Source organism: Scaptodrosophila lebanonensis, unplaced genomic scaffold, assembly GCF_003285725.1.
Source record: "Scaptodrosophila lebanonensis strain 11010-0011.00,11010-0021.00 unplaced genomic scaffold, SlebRS2 tig00001412-arrow-pilon, whole genome shotgun sequence".
Taxonomy (NCBI): domain Eukaryota; kingdom Metazoa; phylum Arthropoda; class Insecta; order Diptera; family Drosophilidae; genus Scaptodrosophila; species Scaptodrosophila lebanonensis.
In genome coordinates this window covers 7,088,363-7,112,427 of record NW_022060739.1, presented here as the reverse complement: position 1 = coordinate 7,112,427, position 24,065 = coordinate 7,088,363, and the positions used below count along the sequence as shown (strand labels likewise).

Sequence of the window (24,065 nt, the reverse complement as noted above, 5' to 3'; positions counted from 1 at the left end):
AATTAATTAGTTTTTGGAGTCAGTCTGTCGTTGCTGTCTGCCCGATAATAAAAGTGAAGCTTCAGATATTTATCTATTCATGAATACAATAAACAATAGATGTTTTTGTTTTTTCTGAGCGTGTTCTTTTTTGTTCGTTTTTTTTTTGTTTGTATATTTTTATTACAACTATTTACAGCTTAAATGGTTAAGATCGCTATGCTATATACAAACTGCTAAGATACTTTCGATAATACTTAAGAATGGACTGCAGCAAAACGTTGTTTGTTACTGTGGTTATCACGCGAAATGGAAAGCTTTCAATGTTCATGACTACTACGACTACTCCTAAGTGGTTCCTTTCTTATTCTTCCGCTTCTCCCCCCCGATCTCCGATCCTGGTGGTGTCTAGAGGCACGTGTTGACCTCCCGATGTTCGATACACTTCTCGCAGGTCACCTCACAGCACCATTTGAAGACGCACTTGCAGTTGGTCGACTCGGGCACCACCCGATGTTTGTGGCCGCGACTGCAGCACAACAGATCGCAGCTATCGGCCCCCGTCGATGTGGCATTACATTCCCGATCCTGAGTGCCCAGGGCGCCTGTTTTCGGGTTGGGCGTGCAGAAGTCTGGGGAATCATCAGCATAGACCAGTTGGTATTTGTTCGCCTGCTTGGTGTGTGGCGTGTCGGGCATGAAGCTGTTGCCATCGTTCCGCAGGGCCACCTTCCGGGCATTGTCGTATCTGTCGCGCAGACGTCCTGCCACCTCGCGAAACGGTGGCATCTTCAGCCAGCAGGTTTTGACCGTGCAGGAGCCGGAGAGGCCGTGACACTTGCACTCCAGTCTCATGGCGTCCCGAATGGCCTGCAAGAAAGGAGCAGAGAGTTGTAAAAAGTTGAAAACAATTAAAATGAAACCAACTTAAGACTTTTAATGTTAAATTAGCTTTGAATTTTTAACACGCAGTTGTCAACACGTAGAAGAATCAAGCCTCTTTCTAGGTCTATCTATCTATCCATCTATCTATCTATCTATCTATCTATCTATCTATCTATCTATCTATCTATCTACCTACCTATCTATATATCTATCTATCTACCTACCTATCTATATATCTATCTATCTATTTATCTATCTACCTACCTACCTATCTATCTATCTATCTATCTATCTATCTATCTATCTATCTATCTATCTATCTATCTATCTATCTATCTATCTATCTATCTATCTATCTATCTATCTATCTACCTATCCATTTATCTACCTTTCTATTTATGGTGTTCTCTTTGATAATTTTATAGATCATGCAGATACTTTCTTCTTCTTTACAGTGATTTCCTCAATTAGTTATTTGATGCAATAATTTTTAATTTTCCAAAATCAATTTCTAAAGCCAATTTTAAGTTCTCATATCTAGCTTTTGATGCTATATCTTAATTGTATCTTCAATTTAAAAACTGTAATTTAATCGGAATTCTCTAAAAAAAAATGTTGTTTTTGCCCAGATGTCCTATTCATGTGGAGTATAATAATTATTTGTTACTAATCACTTAGCGCTTGTGCATTTCAAACATAAGGAGGTGTCCTATGTAAATGGCCAGGAGTGTATAATAAGATCTTAGTTATGCGTTCATATACATACAATAGTAAGTAACTGGCCTTTATTTAAAGGCTAAACAGCAGGTGAGAAATGGAATAGAAGGCACAGCATAGAGTCTTTTGAGAAACGGAGAAACTCTTCCTATGTTCCTTAACTACTTTATAAATACATTTGGGTTATAATGAATATACGTCTTAAAGTCTAAACTAATTATTTTACAATACGATCTTCACAAATTGTATTGGAAAACTAAACAGTTAATGAGCTTAAAGCAAAACCTAGAGACCACATTTCAAGCATAACTAAAAACTAAATTTTCTAAGTAATTGAAAATACTTGTATTTGAAACATATTTTAACAGCTAATTTTCTCTATATACATCCATTTTCCTACCAGTCGTCCCGCATTGTTGTTGTGCAGCTTGACCAGCGTTCCCAAATCGCTGCGTCGCTGTCGCTGCTTAGCATCCAGGAAGGCGCGCGAGTGTCGCAGGCCGAAGTTCACATTATCGCTGCAGCCGCCCCACTCCCATTCGCCCGAGGGGAACTTAATGTTATCCCAGAATTTGCGACGGCCACGTTTGCCGCCGCCATTTGCTCGATTTCTGAGCCTGCCCATCGCTGTGCTGCCTGCTGTGCTATTCGGAGGATGCTGTTGTGGTTGCTGGCGCAGCAGCGCCGCCTGCTGTTGGCGCTCAAGCGCCGCTTCCGCCGTTGCTGCGTTCACCATTTGGGGCTGGCCGCCATTGCGTCGCATGTGGGATTTGTCGCAGGAGCACTCGACCAGCTGGCCCATGGTGCAGGCCTTGGTCACTGCATAGGTAACACCTGCCGCTGTGATGGCATTCACAAAGCCCGTTTCGCGGGAGTCTGTCGAGGAAGAGTTACAAAGGTATTTAAAACACAAAGTCAATAAAAAAAACGAAAATTGTTCCCTATTTAAAATGTGAAAGTATGTTTATGGTTCAGCAAGTTTTTAGTACGTTTGTAGAACTTCTAATAAAAGCTTTTATTTTTATTCGTTCCATCAGGTGTCCAATTTTTGTTCAGCTCATATATTTAAGCTAAATAATTATACAAAATTCTTCACTTCTTCTTATGACTCAGAACCTCTCAGACAAGTCTATGTCCATTCGTTTCGTACTGCTGATCATATACTTGTATGTTATGTACCCATGATATGAGTCTGGCATGCATCTTTTTGATTGTTTTAGTGTTAAAAGGTACTATTGTGAAGCAGTAGGAAATTACCAACTAGCTTTAGATTCAGATTAAGGAGGAGGAAACAAAGTCTGCTGTAGAGGAAGGAATTGGATTTAACTGAAAAGCCAATTTGGCGATCAACCTGCTGGACAATAGCGAACGGACCAGGAGGCTGCTCAGGACCTATCGTCTGGACCTCCACAGAGACTAGCCGGATACTACAACCTCATCATACATGAAATAAATCAATTGTCAAGTTTATATAACCAATTTAATAATTATACACGTTGGACAGTTTTAAATAAAAACACGCTGCTAATACAAAAAGAAAAAAAAAACTGTGTTAATTTACAATCCAGACCTTGAGCCTCCTAAGCAATCACACAGATTCTCAATAGGTGGCTTCTTAGTGCAACTTCCAATAACTCTTTCAAACACTACACATTTTTCATTAAAAGGAGTAGCTCTCAAAAAAAAAGAAGAAAAGCCCTTTAAAACAGCAGAAACAATGAAGGAAGTCGATGAAATATTTTTTCACAATAATTGCATTTAATCGTTATCTTTAAACTTGAAGTGAGCCCCGATTATGGGGACAGTGAGAACGAGTTGTTGTCATACATGTCGTATGATTGATTTAAATACGTAGCTTATTAATTTGTCATCTTGTTCGCTGATATCGCACCACAATGATTTATGAACACACATTGTCAACGCAATACAACGCAACGCAACATGCAAATTAATGCCGTGCCCATTTAAATAGCTCTCGGGGCGATTTAATTGCCGTCAGTCACGTTCAATGGAAATCGAAAGCGCGGTTTCAGTCACAGTCGCAATCAAAATCGCCAGTCAGTCAGCCAGCCACCATTTACATATGTTTGTAATGCTCGTGTCGTGTAATGCTCGCGCATTTTATCAGCACTTAGTTGGCCGCCAAGCGGTCTGTATGTGTATATGTATTTGTCGTCTGACAGGTGATATGTCTTGGAACAGCCTTCCAAAATAAAATAAGAGGGGGGAGAGAGAGAGAGAAACAGAATGGATTGTCGTCTCATTAGTTGCTCGCATTTACTCATCGACTGACAAGTTGACAGTCGAGGGAAAGCCGCGGCTGCGAGTGCGATTTAAGCGAATCTGTTGGATTTATGGCTTATAATTTGGTACTCGTATGTGTTTTGCTTGCGCATTGTTGTCATTAAGCAGGCCGAGTCTGACATTCCACACAGTCAGTCAGACAGTCAGGCAGTCAGGCATTCAGTTAGAGGGACAGTCAGACACGACACGCCTTGCACTTTTCGCCTTGGTGCGCATTTTCTTCCTTTTTGCGCCTTTTTCGGGCAATAATTTATTAAAATTGACAGCTTTGTAGGCTCATTGCAGGCGCTATTCATCAGCAGCTCAACATTTTTATTATGCAACTTGATGGATGATGCGGTTGCCGTCCCCACGACACTTGCGACGACACTGTAATTAGGCAGCAATGCACTTTTCTGCACTCCTGCCACACTCTCAAGGCACAAAAGTGTTGACAGGCCGCCTTCCATGCTGCATAATAAAGCAGCAACATTTGCCATTTGCCGTTTGCCATTTTGGCTTGGCTTTTGTCAAGCGCAATTCCATATGCAAATTTTTGTTAGCCACTTGCTACTGCCAACACCACCAGCGCCACCAGCACCACCATTACAAGTGCCACTTGCCACTTACCGCGCATTAAAATTTTCCTCATGCTCTTGCGCAGCACTGTGCAGTTCCAGCGACGATTACGAAATTGATATTCGCATTCTCGGAAGCCCAGACTGATGCCATTGATTATCTCTTTGAGTAGAGCGGAATCATGCCGGCAGATTTCGGCCAACTTGCCACGCAGACGACGTGTCTTTTTGCACATTAGATTTGGATCGAGTAAGATGTTTGTGCCCTCGGCCCTGCAACAACAAAAAGAAGTAAAGGTGGCTATAGTGTGTGGGTTGTTCAAATAGATATAAAGATTATAGTTACTGTTGACTTTATGTCGTTCTGTGAACTCAAAAGAAGGATATATTTACAAAAAATCATTTTTAGAGCATTTGGAAAGCTACCTTCCGACTGATAGAGACTTATAAATACTTATGGTTTTATACCCAAGTCCGCAAAATAGATTTTTCCTTCGACTCTTTATTAAAACTAGGAGCTATCTCTCTAGCTTATGGCCATTGTTCAATCAATTGTACTTTTTTTGTTCCAAGCAATTGTTTTCTCTATATTTAATGCTTATAATAGTGTGTGGGTTGTTTAAATAGATATAAAGCCTATAGTTACTGTTTACTTAATGCTGTTTTGTGAACTCAAAAAAGGATGTATTTTAAAAAAATCTTTTTTCTAAGCATTTGGAAAGCTACCTACAATTATCGCTGAACCTTCCGACTGATGCAGACTTATACTTATGGTCCTCCTTCGACTCTTTATTTAAAACTAGGAGCTCCCTCTCTAACTTATGGCCATTGTTCAATCAATTGTACTTTTTCTATTCTAAGAAATTGTTCATCCTATATTTAATGCCTATAATAATCACAAACCGTTTCGTGTAAAGCAACAATTTTCCAATTTAAAATTAAAATTCGAGCTGTAAATATTATTTGGTTGCAACATATTTTCAAAAATTCAAAATAAAATAAATATTTATATCGAAATTAGTATTTCTTTATAAGTAGAAATGTTTATTTAGTTCTCAAAGAAATGCTTAAGATTTGACTTAATTTTCTTATACTTTTTTTGGGGCTTTAAATTTATTTTAGTTCTTTCTATACAGTTTTATTTTTACTTTAATGTGTTTTCCCCTTGCCACATAAATAAGCTGTGGATTTAAGTCCAGAAAATAAATAAACTTGTTCACTGAAATCGCAAAATAAATAATTATCTCTTAATGTAACTGAGGAGTGATTAAAAGTTGGCGCCTTCTTGGACACCATTCAGGAGGCAAGTTCATTAAAAATAGTTTGCTATATTTTTGCAAAAACAGCAACAACAACAACAACAACAAAGTTTATTTGCACAAGTCGAGCAACAAAAATACACACAGGCTGGCTGTAGAGTAGGTTGAACTAATTTTCAATCAGTCAGCCGGCATACGCGGCGTATACGCGATGGCAAGCAGTTAACGCCATGGCTGCAGCCACAGAGCCCGTCCCCACCCTGTTGGGCATCCCACTCGGACAGAGCTCAGATATACACACAATAGGCCCGATTGTTTGTTATTGCAAGCGAAGCTGCGGCGGCGGTCAATAAAATTGGAAGCATACAAACATACTATATATGTAAGTATGTGCTCGTATATAAAGATACTTATAAGCAGATAGGCGTTTGTAGTATAGACGAGTGTTTTCATTTCGTTTTTTGTTGTTGTTAGCAATTTTCCGATCGATGCAATTTTTGCAATTTTCGTTTTCATTTTTAATGCCATTTCGCTCGAGCGGCGTTAAAATTTAATTTAGGTGGAAAATTAATAATTACCCAACAATGTGGGTGCAGTTGAGCATGCGTCGTTCTTCCAGCGTCCGGCCCTCTTCCGCCCTCTCCCTCCGTCCCCTCACCCGGCATGTGTCAGCCACCACTTGGTGGCTGGGGATTGTGGCGTGGAAATTGTTTTCGTGCGCGCCTTTGCGCTGATTTATGTTTTTCCATTTAAGATTTATGACTTTTTAATAGCTCGATTGTTCTTACAGAGTTTCGCATTTTGCATTTCGCATTCGCGTGAAATTTGCTCGTGAACTTTGTGCAATTAAAGTTTACTCTACAGGCATACTTTCCTACTCATATACATACTCATACTTATATATGTATGTATGTGGGCACATGTGTGGTGGTTTTTGTTTGTTGTTGGGGTAAATGAAAGCGTAAAGTGTTTTATAGACTTGTCGGCTACCGATGATGAGATTGCCGTGGAGATTGTGTGATTAATGAGTAGTCTATCGACTGGTCGGTATATTTCCTAGGAATTCGCGCTATTTAAGGCACTCAATAGAATGAATTCACATTGTTCCTATGCTGAGTCATGGCCAGACAAATGGTAAAGTGATACAATTGGCAATTCAAATAGAGCTCTAAATGACAAAAAAACACGCATAGATGTAGAAAATAGTAAGAAAATAGGCAATTAGTGGCAGAGACAATTAAGCAGGCGGTCATATTTTAAAATAGTTGAGTTATGGCTGAGTTATATCTGATACACATGAGAAGATATTGACCTGACCCAGCAATAATGTCAAAAAAAATTGATTAAAAAGCAGTCTACTCCAAACATTATAAATAAGCTACATATTATGATGAAATAACCCAGACTAGTTGAAATTCGATCTGCCTTCAAAAAATGTAATCAGAATCGCATGATAAAGAAAGCTATCAACAGAGAGGCAAATATTTTGAACACAAACTTTGAAATCTTTTAATGAAGCTCATGGTCTTTCAGTTACAATGTTAAAACCATTCCATTAAAAACGACATTTTACTACTGCATTTTTAATTAGTTTTGGGCTTCGTGCTCATATTTTGCTAAACTTCATAACTTAATAAATTCGTGAAATTTAATTGGGCCTTTCTACAAAAAACATGATCATTTTTTAAAAGAATTTGGGCTTAGAAGTACCTTTCTTTTTGCCATAACTTAATATGTGTCAAAACTTTGTAATTTTTTTTATATAAGTACATAAATATATAAGAGTTTATTTTATATACAAGTATACATATATTTATATTTTTTATAATTTTTGAATTATAAGATTTTTTAAATGAATAATTTTTTTTATAGTTTTGTAAGTACATGCAAAATTTTGTATAATTTTAAAAGTTTTTGAATATTTACTTGTGAATATTTTTGCATATTTTTATATATATTTGTTCATATTATGTTATTTAACTATATTTTTTGTGGAAGTTTTTTTTAGAAGTTGAACAAATGTGCTTATAAATGTTGTTAGATACTCAGTTATGGACTTTTCTAATTTTCCAAATTTGTGCTGCTTTTTTGCTTAGAAATGTTGGACTTGTGATGGAAACTTTTAATTTTAAGTCTCAAAGAACAGTAAGTGGTTATTTAAATAATCTGAATGGAATTAAGAATATCAAGATTTCTGTAATGAATAGAAGAAAGGATCAACATTATTTGTTTAAATAGTTTCTTCTATATTAGTAGCACTTCTTCTTTCATTTGCAAAGTTATTCAACTAACAACTTTTTCAAAACTTAGCAACCAAAAGTTGCTAAGTTAGAACAAAGAAGTCTATTTTTTTTCCTTGAACAACATGAGAAGACGAAACTATCAGCGTCTGTTTGTCCGCATGAGCTTTAATTAGAAAACAAAATCTTAGCAGATTAGTTGCAGATTATCCCCTATCTGGAAATATTTTTGAGTTCTAAGTATAAAATAAAGAACTCTTCTTCATAGATATTCTCTGCCTCGAAAGCTTGCCCGAGGAGGACGCTCTTTGCATGAAAACTCTATACAACTTCCATGGGACCACCACTAAAGTATCTTCAATATATCTGTATATATGTATATGCTTCCATGCCCATTGCTGTTGCCCACCTGGTGTTTGCGCAGCAGCGGCGCACTTCAGCCAACAACAGCAACAACAAAAAATAAGATACCATACAAAAGATTATGACAACTTAATAGCTACAAAATAAAAAACAAATAGAGCAGCCTGCCAGCTAGCCAGCCAGCCAGCACACACGCACAACACTTAGCTGGTGGTGTTGCTCCTCATAAGTACTAACAAAAATATTAACTTCAACAACAACAGCAACAACAACAACAACGAAGCAATGCTTGGCCGCCAAAAGTCAAACAGCAGAATTGATAGACGCGCTTGTAAACAAAGTAAAACAATTGAAGTTCAGATGCTGTGATGACGATGACGATGATGATGATGACGATGATGATGAGGATGTTGATGATGACGGCTCTCTTGTTGCTGCTGCCAATGCTGCCGATGCTGATGCTGTTGCTGTTGCTGTTGATGACTGGAGAGATCTAAAGAACTCAAACACCTTTCAAGCGTGCAGTCCGCGTAACCACACAAGTTGCCAGCCAACAACAGCAACAACAGCAGCAACAGCAGCAACAACAACAACAACAGCAGCATTTGGTTAAGCGGAAAATAGCCAGCGTGCGATCGCAAAGACCGATCCAAGCAGCAACGTTCGACACTTTTTGGTTTTGGTTTTGAAGTTGAAGTTTGGTTGGCAGCAGAAGCATCAGCAACAGCAGCGGCAGCAGCAGCGGCAGCGGCAGCATTGGCAGCATCGGCAGCAGCCTCGGTTGGCGGCAACTTGAAAAGAGCAACAACTTGAAGCGGGCAGGCAGGCCAACAGTCGGGCTGCTGGCGAGAGGCAGGCAGGCAACACACTTGGCCAACAAAGTCGACGTATCTTTATTTTGCTTTCACACACCACGCATCATTCCAAACAGAACTCCAACCAAATACATACATACATATATATGAGGTGTGTATGTGTGAGTGCGTGGTGTTGGTGTCGTTATGGGCCTCAATGGATTTTCAGTGATTTTTTGCTTTGATCAAAGTGCCCGTTTATAGCAGCGTGCTGGTGGCAGTGGTTTATCAGCCATCCAGCCAGCCAGCCAGCCAGCCATCCAGCTTGGTAGCTGCAACTGACAAGTGGTTGAAATTTCCCAGCCTGCGGTGTGGGTTTCTATGTAAATAGACAGACCATGGCCACAAGCGTTTGATTATTGACTCATTTTCGTGAGTCGCCAAATAGCGGCATGTCTTGCTTTCTTTTAACTGTTTGAGAGCATCAGGGTGACCAGAAGAGTTTTGAAGAATTTGAAAGAATTTTTTGTGCAAAATATCAGAGATTCTATAACTTATATAGAATGAGATTCGAATCCACTAAAATGAAAGGCACGCTTTTGATAAATACTATACAAATAAAGACAGACTCATTCCAGCCTGAAATTAATGCAAAATTAATTAATATATTGAAGGCACTAAATAAAGCTTTGCATGCTTTTAAAATGGTTCATCATAATTTTGATTTTAGGAATAGAATATTTCTTGATTGAGAACTATTTGTAGTTTGAAGTCTTTCTAGGGAATTAATTGCTCTTAGTGCCAAATTTGCCAGACAGCCCAGGTTTTTAAAGAACGTTTACCCAGATACTGGCTTCGTTTCCGAACAAGTGTAGTCGAAGGTTTGGTTTTCTTCTGAAGAATAAATAAATAAATAAATCATTATCCAATCCAATGGGCTTTTTTACTTATTTAATTCAATGAAATTTTAAACATACTACTTGTAAATGCAACATTTTTTGATTTAAGGCCCAGTTCTAAAACTGCTAAGTCCTTTCTCATGCATTTCTTTATTTTCGACTTTGAGGCTATCAGATTAATGGCTAATGGCTAAAAGGTAACAAATACCGAGCGAGTATAAATATCAATATCAAGCGAGTATAAAGAAATACTGTCTTGACTGCCAGGAGCTCATTAAATAATATATACTTATAATAATAATAAAATAATAATAAACAATATCTTAATGATGCTATGGTCCAGGCATAAGTCCATTTAGAATCAAAGACTACTGCAGTATATGTTTATCATAGTTTTAGTTATGTTCTTGCTTTTGTGAGTTTTCCATTTTATGCTTAGCTGAACTCAAGTAGTCATCTGTTTCTGCTTTCTAATATACTTGTATTGCGATATCTAAGGGCTTTCATCTTGAGGAGCAGCTAGTCCCTGGCGGCTAAACATAAATATTTGATTATTATTTTAACCAATAAAGTAGCAAATATTTCATATAAATAATTGATTAAGTTGGCATTTTTATATGCATTTTTTTATTCGTTACATAAAAACATTGACAGTGCTCTTGAAGCTCCTGTATTTTGTTAGCGAATATCTATTTTAATAACAAAGCATATATAAATATATCTATTAGGATTTTTTTGGTCACCTTACAGCTGACTGCCTGGTTCTCTGTCTGTCTGTCTGCCTGTCTGTCCAGCTGCCTGCTTTGCACAGCACTTAGTGCAAACAAATCAACGACTTAAACCACTTGTCAACATGCGAGCCAAAGTATTTAAACAAAACGTTGACAACTGAATGAATGGCCGGCTGCCTGTTCGCCTGATCACTCGGTCTTTTGGTCGTTACCCGTTTAGTGGTGGTGCTGGTGGTGGTGCTGGTGGTGGTGCTTGTGGTGGTGCTGGTGGTGTGCGCACAAGTCGATTGTTGTTGTGGCTGGTCAGTTTTCAATTTACGCGCACAAATATTTGTCCACGGAATGCCTCGGCGCAAGTGTTGATATTTTGTGCATACATATATGTATGTAGAAGCAGCAGCTCCAGCGTTTGATGTGGGCGGCGGCGTTGACAATTGATTAGCCACCTGCCCTGCCCTGCCCTGGCCTGGCCTGCCCTGGCTGGCCCGCCTTAGAGCAGCATTTGGCAGCTAGCAGTAGCCGGCGGCGCTCGAAAAGGTGTTGACATGAGTTACGGCTGCTGCCTGGGTGGGAGCTGGGGCTGAAGCTGGAGCTGGAGCTGGAGCCGCACCTTGGCCGAAGCGGCAACTTGTGTGGCACAGCTGGCACCGTTTCGTTGGGTGGGCGTCGACGCACACGCCGCATTTTGGCACCTTTTTTGGTGTTTGTCATTGGCCGCGAACACCAACTACCAACTGCCGACTACCGAGCGGGCAACACCTTTTTTGTGGCCAGCAAATTAGCAAATTAACATGTCAACTATTCTCGTACATACTTATATGCATAGGCGCCGTCGCTCATGAATATTTATGAGCGCTGTTTATTAAATGGAATCTGCTGCCTGCCTGCCTGCCTGTCTGTCTGCCTGTCTGCCTGCCTGCCTACGAGCAGCTTTGTACATCCTTTGAGCTGTGTTCAGTGTTTCGAGCGTCATGTTTTGCTTTCCCAGGCTCACAGGCATGCGCATGTCCAATTGCTCAGGAAAAAACTTGGCTAATAATTCAGCCATATTTACTATTTGGCTGGCCTTTGTCATTTGTTTAACAAGCCCGAGAGCCAGAGACATGGCCATGATGCGCGCTGACAAAGACAACATCAATCTTGGGCCGCACCAAGCTCAGACGCGCAAATTGCGACAACGTTTAACTTAATTATGGCTAAAATAGGCGTAGCCGCATTGTGCCATGTCCAAGGTACCAAGGCATCCAGCCAGAAAGGCAGCCAGCCAGAAAGGCACCAAGTGTGCTTAATCACGTGGATGCGGTTGGACAGCAGCACCATCGAGGTGATTGACTTGTCGAAGAGGTCAGCCAGGGTCCAGCAAAAGGGCGAATTCGGGAAGGGAATGTTTCAAATGCAACCCAGCTAAAGAGGCCCTCCTATGCTATTTAATCAGTTTTATTTTCGTGAACTTACTCGATTTAAATCGAATTAAATTCGATTAATGACTAAATAAAAAACTTATATAATTTATAAAAAAAATGCGAGACAAGCATAATCTTATGAAAGGAGAGATCTTCTAAAACTTTAATGTTTTGAGATCGTTCAAGTCTTGACAGTCGGACACATATAGGTTCAAAGTGCAGATAAAAATTTGCAAACCTATAATAATATGAAAGTTTATGGTTTTCAATAAATATCTTTAGATTAAAGCCTTTTTAATTTCACTTTTATTTAATTTATACACTAGAATTTGTGATTTTGTGATTCCATAAGTATAGTTATTAACAACAAGAGATCAGGTTATAAGACCTTTACTACTTAAAATGATATATAAAGTATTTTTTAACATTTATGGGACAACTTCTAGACTGTAACAAAAGCGGGGGAAATTTTCTATAAAAACCGATGGGGGCCACTTCCTTATAAGTCAAACACAGCAGAGGGTTTGCATTGAAGAAGAACTGTTATTTGAACTCCAAGCGTAAATCTATAATCCACATATAACATATAACAAACAATAGGGCGAACGAGAATCCACCAAACCATTATAAATTGTGATATTGCTTGCACACGTCTGCCCGTTTCTAATAAATACTCTTTGAATTATCTCGTTTTTAATATTTTTGCTCAAATATCTATAAAAAATTCGTAATAATCTTAAAGGTGCAAGGGCGCCAAAGATCAATTCAAGCACAATCCCAGATACATTTTGTTAGTTTATAAAATCAAACCCATGTTTAAAAATACTTTTTACTACGCCTTTTTCTGTATGCAACATACATTCGAACTAAACTACGCTTTTTCCGTTTGGCATTTCGGAGACTTGAAATTGCAGATAGGAAACGGCATTTAGAAAAGCGGAGCAAATGAAAAGCATTACGAATTTCCGATCAAAAGTATATTCCCAAGTCCATATATAATTTCTTAAAGGTTGTACCAGCTGCTGCAGTCCCATACGTGTGTTCTACAAACAATAAATGTGATCTTAGTAGCTTATAGAAATCCAGTTATTGATCATACCACCTACTTGGCATTTCAGGATTCTCGAGAAATATGCGGCTTTCCTTTGCAAATGCAGCAACTCGATTCGAAAAATAATTCGCATGAAGCGCTTATTCAGTTCGACAATCCGATCGTTGCACAGTCCAATAAGAAGGATTTTGAGAATAGGTGCAATACAGAAACCAAGCCTATCTTGTGCGACATATATCCAGCGATCTGTTATAGTCGTATTTTCCGTCTTATTAAACATCACAGCGTACTCCAAATCCCCTAAATCGTTTGTTAAGTTCAGCATGCTGGTGAAAAGAATTGTAGAGACGGGTAGCCAGAGAAGAACCACATTGCGGTGCTCTTCATTTATGCGTGCGTAGATTCTACAAATCTCGAGAAGTTTTCGCCGCATACGTAGAGCCGGAACTCGTCCACTCTGCAGCAAGTCCAAGTAATGATTGACAAAGCCTTGAAGCGCTTTATGCCACGCCATTAGGAGGAGTTGGTGAGCAAAATAGGCAGAGTAGAACATGTCGAATATCAGCGTCTTCACGAGGATTATTCTTGGTTCTGTGTTCAACATGAAGTTGTAGATTTGGAGCAAGGTGACCCCACTGTTCAATACAGATGTAAACAGAATCTGTGTCTCGCATTCAAAATGTTTGGGGCCAAAGGACTTTCTTATATTCCGGTGAAGTTCGACTAAATGATTGACAGTCGCTATCAGGAGTTTATTGAAATTGGTGCTTTGGGCCAAAATCAACATTTGAAAATACTGCCAGACTGTGACCGTATATCTTGTCATTTTAAATAACGCATCATAGGTTGAAAGTCCCGGAAAATTCGTTGTAAATCTGGAGTACACGTATAACATGACTAGCATAAGAGACTTTACATCCCATAGGACCACACCGAGTCTGAGAAGCCAGGAAATTATACAATTAGTCCATAGTTGCTCGGTCGGAACTAATTTTAATCCTTTGAAGTCGTATCTGAACCGACCGAGAACCACGAAACGACAACTGATGTAGGTACTCCAGATTGTAATGCTAAGGAAGCAGTTAAAGATCCAAGAATTTACCTTCTTCTTCTTCTTCCTACTATTCTTTATTCGAACAAGTTCGATATTTTCGATGCGATGCCTTCGAGGCATTTTGAAAGACTAATGATAATACTATAGAATGGAAATGCCGCATAGTCATTCAATTATCGTTAGTTGTCAGCACAAATGCTAAGCAAATTTATTCTTATTGAATACATTAGATACGCATTATGGAAAAGCCTCGTTAATCGATTGGTTTGCACGCCTAATATATTCTATATAATGTACAGAGTACTTCAATCTACTTCAATCCCATGTCCCTGGAATCAAAAAGTTGCAGGTTCGAAACTGAATTTATAATGGCGGACCAAACGAAAAGCAATACGAATTTCCGATCGCAGGTATATTCCCAAGTCCATATATAATTTCTTATAGGTTGTACAAGCTGTTGCAGTCGGAGACAAGTGTTCTACAAAAGTATAAAGTAAAGTATATAAATATATACTTTAGTAGCGCTTCTAGAAAGTTATTTACGAATCAACCCACTTACTTTGCTTCTCAGGAGTCTGGAGAAATATGCGGCTTTCATTTGCAGATGCAGTAACTCGATCAGGAAAATATTGTCCATGAAACGCTTATTTAGTTCAACAATACGATCGTTGCAAAGTCCAATAAGAAGGATTTTGAGGAGAGGAGCGATACAAGTGCCAAGTCTAATAAAAACGACATATATCCATAGATCTCTTCCGCTCTTATTATTGTCAATGATGACAGTGTACTCCAAATTAGACAAATCATATGATAAATTAATTATGTTGGTGAAAATAACAGTAGAGACGGGTAGCCAGAGAAGAACCACATTGCGGTGCTCTTCATTTATGCGTGTGTGGATTCTATAAATCTCGAGAAGTTTTCGCCGCATACGTAGAGCCGGAACTCGTCCATTCTGCAGCAAGTCCAAGTAATGATTGACAAAGCCTTGAAGCGTTTTATGCCACGCCATTAGGAGGAGTTGGTGAGCAAAATAGGCAGAGTAGAACATGTCGAATATTATCGTTTGGAATATGATTATTTTGGGTTGTATATTCAATACTGAGTTGTAGATTTGGAGAAAGGTGGCTCCACTTTTCAATACAGAGATAAACAGAATATGTGTCTCACACTCAAAATGATTGTCGCCAAAACATTCGCAAACATCTCGGTGAAGTTCGACTAAATTATTGACAGTCGCTATCAGGAGTTCGTTGTATTTTTTGTTTTGAGCCAAAATCAACAAACGAAAATACTGCCAGACTGTGACAATAAACAGTGTCATGTCAAATATCACCTTATATTCTCCAAGTATCGGATTAATCATCCTATATATGCAAAACATATATATCATGGCTATCGTAATATATGGGTAGTCAAATAGAACAGCACCGATCCTGAAAAACCAAGAAATTATTCGAATAGTCCTTAGTGGCTCTGCCAAAACTAATTTGCATCTTTTGTAGTCGTATCTGAACCGACAGAGTCCCATGAAACGACAACCGGAGTAGGTAGTCCAGATTGTAAAACTAATGATGTTGCTAAAAATCCAAGAGTTCACTTTGTTCTTCGCCCCGCTTTCCATTTCAATATTAGTGATACGGTGCTCTTGAGGCATTTTGTAAGACTAGAATTTATGGAATGGACTAGCCTCACAGTTATTCAATTGTTAGTTCAGTATCCAGCATAAATGATTTATTAATTTTTATTGAGGAGTGACTAGAATTTATGGAATGGACTAGCCTCACAGTTATTACATTGTTAGTTCAGTATTCAGCAAAATGCGTAGATAATTAATTTTTATTGAGGAGTGGTTAGAATTTATGGAATGGACTAGCCTCACAGTTATTCAATTGTTAGTTCAGTATCCAGCATAAATGCTTAGGTAATTAATTTTTATTTAGGATCTTACGGGGGGCCCATCAGTCGATTGGTCTGTACACATAATAATATCCTACGACACATATTTATCATACCGGGCTGGGTTATTATGATAATGATAATGCAATTCTGTTGTAATATTTGTGACAATAAAGACCTCATAATGTTTCTCCACAAAGAGCATAAAAGCCTTCGTATTATGTACTACATATAGTTCGTTGGATTCATAAGAATCAGACCAGAGAAGTACAATAGTGAGTATATACATCTGATTCCACGCATAGTTCGGTTTATAATATTTCTGATAATAAAATATAATTATGATAAAAATAAATCAGAAGTTTTCGAATAACTATTGACTGTTGTTGAGGCATCAAAAAAAACCTACTAAGCTCATAAAGCGAATGCCGATAGCTTGTTGTCTGTGGAACCATCTGTGGGATTGTTTCGCTTTTAGTGACTGCATAATATTGCCGTGCCAATTAATGTTGCCTAACAAGTTCAAAGTGTTGATTGTTGCCAAGCAACTTGAACGTGAACCACTTTCCTTGCCCTGCAAGCTGCCAAAAGGCAAATAAAGATGCTGCTTTCTCTTGCCCCCGAGCTGTCAACACAAATCGCAAACTACAAGTACTACTCGTACTATATGTCCCAGCCCGATCGATTGTACGAGTACGAGTACGGGTATGTGTGTCAGTGGCCCAGCTGACGGGGCAGCGTCTTTTGCATTTGACGAGCAGCATAATCAAGTCATCTGCTCGCACAATTTGGCAATTGGCCGAGTTGCCGAGACGTGGCCTGCTGCGCTGTGCTGCGCTGCGCTGCTCAGAGCTGCTGCTCTTCGCCTGTTAGCCAAAATATTGGGGGTGTACTGGTAGTTGTTGCAGCTCGTAAACTATAATGATGATATTTTAGTTCCACTTGCCTGTGCCAATTTTCACTGCGCTGTGCTCCACTGACACACCTTAAAAAACGCGACTCCCGACAACGCGGCGTATACAAAATGCTGTTCATACACTGAGAATATTTAAGTTATTTGAAAGAGGAATCGCGTTACAAACACACTCCTAATTATAACTGTTAAGCTGAAGAAACTTATAAATGGCCATAAGTCTTTCATAATTGTAGTATTTATGTTTTAATACTTTTAAAAGACTGTAAAAGTTAATATTAATAATTATAACAATACTTAGATTCCTCTTCAAGCACTTTGGGGCCTGTTCTTTTTTTTCCAGTTCTATAAAGTTTTAGAGTAACTTAATAACTTTTATATATTTTCCTCCTATGTCGACAATCATATGTTTGTTCACATAAATAAATAAATAAATAAGTAAATAAATAAATAAATAAATAAATAAATAAGTAAATAAATAAATAAGTAAATAAATAAATGAAAATAATTGTATAATGTTCTCATTTCTGACAAAAGATTGGATTTAAGTAGAATTTAAATGTTTAATGTTTGTTAGTTAACAATGTTAACAATTTTGAAATATTTTCGAAAATTAATTTATTTACATTTTGAGAAAAGACAGTTAGGTTCTCATCATCAAGTTTTATCAATATACAAGTATGTATGCTTTTTCAGCATCTGCCACTTTCAATTTTTCTTTTCATCCAAGAAGAACTGCCTTGGTATTTAATTTACAAACAGAAATATAAATAAAAAATCGGTTTAGTTCCACCTCTTCACTCATTCGGAGAGGAACACAGTTCTGATTATAGATTTATTAAAATTGTTCACTAACTTTTATCTTAATTAACTGTCACTACGAATACGTCTTGGTCGCCAATTCAAATGCATTGCATTGGAAAATATTTGTAAATTTTTTGAAAAGTGTATCACCATCTATGCTGAGGAATAACAAACTCTCATCAACTGGCACGCCATGCATGTTACACAGCTTGAGACTAAGTGCCCGCATGCTGCTGCTGCTGTTGTTGTTGTTGTTGTTCTAGCTGCTTAACCCATTAAAGCCCGCACAGTTTTAATTGCCATTTCGCATGCTGATTTATGTCAGCGCTGCGTGAGTGCCAAAAAAAGGAGAGGAAAATAAAGCGAAAAAGCAAAAAGCATTTGCAACTTTTAGCGCAGACAAGACAATGAATGAATGAATGCACAGCTGAGCGAATGAATGAATGAGTGAATGTGTAAAGGTCTATGCCAATAATGAATGAAAACAGGAAGCTGACCCAAAATAGACCAAACAGCCCAGTACGCGTACAGCTGTAAATGTCACTCGCCTTCTGCCTTGAACCCCTCGTTCTGACGGCGGAAATGAGCTCATTTAATCAGAAATCAAATTGAAGATCATAAATTTGAGCATTTCATCATTAGATTTGTATTCTTACTGTTGATGATGCGACCGTGTTTGGGTTTCTCAGTCCACTAGCCATGTTTTTAATTAAATTCCAGACAGATCAGCACATTCGTTGCTGCTCGATCGAAATAATTGTAAGTTGCGCTGTAATTGGCCGCCGGCTAAGGGTTGGGGCTGGGTTGGGGATGTGCTGGGGCTGTAAATGATGGGCTCGTCAGTGGAATTTCCATTCATATACTCGTACAATATATCCAGCACATCGATGTCTACGTCTGGTCATTGATTATGATCTCAAACGCTGACGATGAGCATTTGATTGAAGTGCATTCGGCTGGAAAAACACACCGAGACGAGCCAATTCGTTTGCAGAATAGATGGATCTGTGAGTCGGAATTGTTGCGGAATTTATAAATGAGAAGGGAATGCATTGTCGGTTCAAAAATGTGCAATATGATTTTTTCAACATTGTGAATCATCTTGTACTGCAATCGATAGTAGTTGTGTGTGGACTTTATTTTATTGGAGTGATCAAATAAAGGTAAACAAATACTTTTGTAAAAAAGTTAATTATTCGTTTATAAAAAACACAAATTAAATATAAATAAAGACATAAATATTCTGTAAATATTCCAGGTAGCTCCTGCTTTTAAAAGGAACTGCTTCTAACTCTTTTAAGACATCATTATTTAAAGTCCTACGTCTTAAGCCTTTTTACTCCTATAAAAAAGCTAAATATTCGTTTGTAAGAAATGCAAATAAATTTAAAAAAGAAGACATAAATATTTTGGATATGCGCAATAGTGTGTATTAGCAATAACTCTTCTTCCATATTTTTTGTTTAAAGCTGGTTTTAAAACAAACTGCTTCTTAGGGGATCTTTAGGGGATCATCATTTTAAGTCCTTTGTCTTTATTTTTTTTACTCCAAAAAAAGCTAAATATTCGCTTGTAAGTAATGCAAAAAAATATAAATAAAGAAGACTTAAATATTCTTGATATGCATAATAAAACAGACAATAGATACAGCCATGTAGCTCTTTTCTAATCTTAAGCCAACACAATAGCCATAACTTGTGCTTCATAATTTGTTTGAAGCTGCTTTTAAATGGAATTGCTTCTAACTCTTTTAAGAGATCATTATGTAAAGTGTAAAGTTTTTTGCACTACTGTAAAAAAGCTAAATATTCGTTATAATTTAAATAAAGAAGACATAAATCAAGAATATCTTGATATGCACAATAAGGCAGACAAACGAATGAGCCATGTAGCTCTTCGGCCAACACATTAGCGATATATCTTGCTCCATAATTTGTTTGAGAGATCATGTTAAGAGATCATTATTGAATGTCCTAAGTTTTAAGTCTTTTTACTCCTATAAAAAAAGCTAATTATACGTTTGTAAGAAATGCAAATAGATATAAATAAAGTTGATATAAATATTTTGGATATGCACAATAGAATATGTAGCTCTTTTCTACTCATAACCCTAGCTCCATAATTTGTTTGCTTTTAAAACCAACTGCTTCTGACTTCTTTGGGAGATCTTAGATCTTAAAAAGTTAAGAAGTTGGTTCAGCATTTGTTGCATTGCATTAAAAGCTTCACTTCCTTCCACTTTGGTCACACCTGTCCCAGCACACACTTTGGTCACACTTGTCGCGGCGAGTATCTCTCGTCACGGCCTGCTTAGCAAATAGTCTGCGCCCTTGAGCCGCCACAGATGAAGCGTAAAAATGGCGCACTCGACGCCATTCGAGGCATTAGAGGCATTAGAGGCTGGCGACATCAAAAGGGGCGACTGCCACCGTTGAACTTGAGCTTTAATTATTTAATTAATTTATTGTGAAAAGCTGCAATTGAATTTTAATGCAATCGCTGGCGTTGGTGCTGACGTGTGCAAATTGTCGTCAGAGCATGGAATTTACACACACACACAGACAGCCACACCCACTACCAGCCGCTAAACACCCCAAGAGGAAGGTGGGGGCGACTTATGCTGGCAGCTCGGGCCATTTCCTTCTCAGCGCGCCTGTTTAATGTTGCAGGTGGCCTGTTTTTCGCTTTTCTTCTACGAGCATTTCGAAAATGAAAAGCCGCCGCGCCCAGTTGCACACAACTCAAATAAAAATAAAATTAATGAAAAAGTTTGTTCTTTTATTCGATTCGTATTCGTACGCGTCCGTCTGCCGTGGACGTGGATGTGGATGTGGACGTGGGCGTGGGCGCTGCCAATCGTCATGCAGTCTGTGCCAAGAGCCACGCGACCACCCCACACAGGCCCACCGAACCACCGGTTCACCCAGTGGCCCAGCTCCCTAGTCCCAGATCTCAGATTTTAGATTTTAGATGCTCACCATTTGACAAATGTGGCAGCCAAATGCGAGGCATTGCAGTTTTCGTTGCCTCTGACAGCGACAATTTCTCTACTTTGTGTTGGCATCGCCGGGGGCGTGGGTGGGACTGGTTGGGGCACAAGATTCATTGATGCCACTTTGGTGGCAACTATTTTGGCAAAGTGCATAACTTATGTTTCTTCTAGCCAGCGGTCTGCAATCTGCGGTCTGTGGCGGTTTGTGGTCTCTGCCCTGCCCTGCCACTTGTCTTTCTATTTGATGTTTGTCGTCCTCTACGACTGATGTTTATTTATTTATCTTAGCCGCTACTCGCTCGCAATTTCGCGCATAAATTCAAACGCCATCGCCTCTTTGGTCAGTCTCTGAAAGTCTCTAGTGTTGTTGTTGTTGTTGTTCTGTTTTGCCTTTTTTGTTTATTTTGGCGCGGCTACTTGTATTTTTGGTGCTCGACTCCCTCGGCTCTGCCAGATGACATTTCGCCCAAAAAATTATGATAGAAAGAGCAAAAAAAGTTGCCATGTAATTAAATCTAAATCAAACGTCACATTCTGAAGGTCCCATGCTGACGACAGCCGATGTTGGATGTTGGATGTTGGGATCTCTGCGGTTCTTTCGTTCGCTTGATTGGTTTCTGCTGCTGCCTTTGATTTTCACTTTGGCTTTTGGATCACCTCATAATTTATTTTGAGCAGTGCAGTTTTTTCGAACCGGAAGTGGCTGCACTATCAATTCGAATTGCCATTTTTAGCGGGTGTAATGGGTTTCTTGGCATTGAAATTGAACTGTGTGTCTGTCTACTTTGTTGTGTAATTGAAGGTGCATGTTCCCCATATTTAATTAATGATGTGTGTGGTTAGTGCCAATTCGACTAGCACTTAATAGAGTATTTCCGACTGTCAAGCTCATGCTTTTTGTGCTACTCTCTGTTAGTCAAACGACGATATTCCTTTCAAATGAGATCTTCTTTAAACTTTTAACGCAATAACTGTAAAACTTTGTTTTGAAACAATCGCATTGAGAATAAGTTAAGACATTTGTTGCATAAGCTTAGGCGTTGCAGCACCCAAGATCAAAAAGAATCGTTTTGTTATTTTACAAAAATTATAGAATAAGCCTTAATTAATAAGAATTAATTAATAATGTGTAGAGAACCAGTTTTTAAGTCAAACAGGTGGGCAGAAGGTACACTAAATTTATTTTATTCATATGGAAATGACGCCTAATATTTTTAAGGTCAGGTAGGTCTACTGCTTTTTTGCATATTATTTCAAATACTCTATTTAAAATGCATCTAAGATGTTGCAAAACAAACGCTGCAATTTGTGGGAAGAAAATTGGTGCTGCCAGCAAAATATAAGAACTACCCAAGGCTGCAGCATTCAAACATCCAAAGCTATTCGCTTTAAATCAAAGCATCCCCCTTCGCAATGATTTGGTTTCTATGGACTATGCTTATTTAGTTTATTTCGATTTGTGATTATTGTTTGCCCATTTTGACAATCAAGTGTGGAGTAAAAAATCGAACAAAAATTAAAATTGCCGAAAGGTATTGTCCGTTAAGCATATCGATATACTTTGGGTGACAAATATAAAGCAGGTATTATATCAGTGCAGCATAGCTAGCCACATGGCTGTTAAAACTGGAATTAATATATATGCCTGTTTAAAAAAAACAATTAAAATTAATGAAAATATTTAAAACTAGTTACTGGTATGCATTTAAGATATATCAGCAATCACAATCCTTTCTTGAAACCTTCTTTATAGATATTGTTTAGATATTATTTAGAATTTTTAACAGATTTTAATATCATAGAAACTATTCAGCAATTGCTAACCAAAATGAAATAGTGTTCACTATATATGAACTATCACTATTATTTGCGAATTCATCTTTGAGCCATCTGAGTGGAAAATATAAATTATAAGTGTCTACAAGTGTCCGTTTAGAATGTCAAGATTATTTAAAGTAATTTCAGCTTTCTAAAGAAAAGGCATTATTTTAAATGCGCCAAGGCTACTTAAAGCTCTTTAAGTATGTATAAGGCCTATTTAATTGAAATATCAAGGTTTCAGATGCTGCAGCTAGCTAATAACATTGAAAATATTAAGAAACTAAATGTAAATACGAGTATATGCTAGAAATTTCTGTGATTATTTAATTCCTAAACTAACATAAGCTTGACTGAATGGAGGCTTTAAGTTTAAGTTCTGCGGTATCGGGTCTTTTGTGGTTTCCCTTTTAATCAACCTTTGTGAATGGCTTCCTTCACTTACATTTCTAACTTTCTAAGAGCAATCTTGAAACCGAATTAAGCACACACTGAAAGGCTTCTCCTATTATATAGTTTATATTATCACAGTAAATATAATTTATTGGTCACTCAAGAAACTCTAGATTAGACAACAGTATGTTTCATTGACTTGTTAACTCGTTCTTAAAACTCCATCGTCTTCTTAAATTAGGAATCCTCTATCATATTTACTTAGGAATAGGGATCTCGCATCTCGAATCTCGAACTTACCAACCGAATCCAGTCATTGGCATTGCAAATATCAAGATTGCAATTACCATGAATAACCGCATATCGCTTCGCAGCCGCAAGCACAACACAACACAAACAAATGTGCTCGCTCGCTCTACTCAACAATTCAGTTCAGTTCAGTTAAGGTTCGGGTTCGGGTTCAGTTACAGGTAGTTAAGCTTTTTTATTGCCGGGTATTACGTTGATTTGCTCATACAAATTTTCGGGCAGAAGTCAACAACAAAAATGCGACGGTAACGGGCACGAACAAAGTTTTGACGAGCGAATAAATCAGGCAACAAGCCGTTTCGTGTTGGACCTCAGTAGATGTCAGATGGCAGAAATTTGTTTAACTGCACTGCACTGAGGGCATTACGGAATGCCCCAAAAACTGGCGATGATGACGAAGCGACGCGCACCTGACGATCTCTGACGATCTCCGACGATAGCGTCCACATTGCGCACACAATTCTTGATCTTGATCTAGCGGCTCTTTTTCACTTTTTCGCGTATTGTTTAAATTTGGTTTGTTTGCAATTTGTTTTTTGTTGTTGTATTTTGTTGTTGTTTTTCAATTTGTTGCTGCGTGCGTTCAAATTCGTACGCACAGGGAGAAAGCTGCCGGCGTACTGAGACGCGTGCGAGGAGCGATCAAATGCAGGAGCTTCAGCTCCAGACTCCGCCAACACACAAGAACGAGAACAAAACAC

General features: G+C 38.3%; 1 protein-coding gene across 1 annotated transcript; it reads right to left on the bottom strand.

Moving 5' to 3' along the window:
* Window positions 1–183: 183 nt before the first annotated feature.
* LOC115631777 (protein Wnt-6) lies at window positions 184–24,007 on the bottom strand. The gene is made up of 4 exons (XM_030528612.1): window positions 23,356–24,007; window positions 4,495–4,715; window positions 1,982–2,457; window positions 184–849 (listed from the first exon to the last, which is right to left on the bottom strand). The coding sequence occupies exons 1-4, from the start codon at window positions 23,415–23,417 to the stop codon at window positions 388–390; spliced, it is 1,221 nt and encodes a 406-aa protein (XP_030384472.1). The 5' UTR covers window positions 23,418–24,007; the 3' UTR covers window positions 184–387.
* Between the last annotated feature and the right edge of the window lie 58 nt (window positions 24,008–24,065).

Excerpts from the sequence above, each read along its gene's own strand:
- LOC115631777 (XM_030528612.1), bottom strand. The coding sequence starts at position 23,417 with ATGCGGTTATTCATGGTAATTGCAATCTTGATATTTGCAATGCCAATG. Across the intron at positions 4,716-23,355 it reads CCAATGACTGGATTCGGTTG|GGCCGAGGGCACAAACATCT; the intron begins GTAAGTTCGAGA and ends TTGTTGTTGCAG. Across the intron at positions 850-1,981 it reads ACAACAATGCGGGACGACTG|GCCATTCGGGACGCCATGAG; the intron begins GTAGGAAAATGG and ends CCTTTCTTGCAG.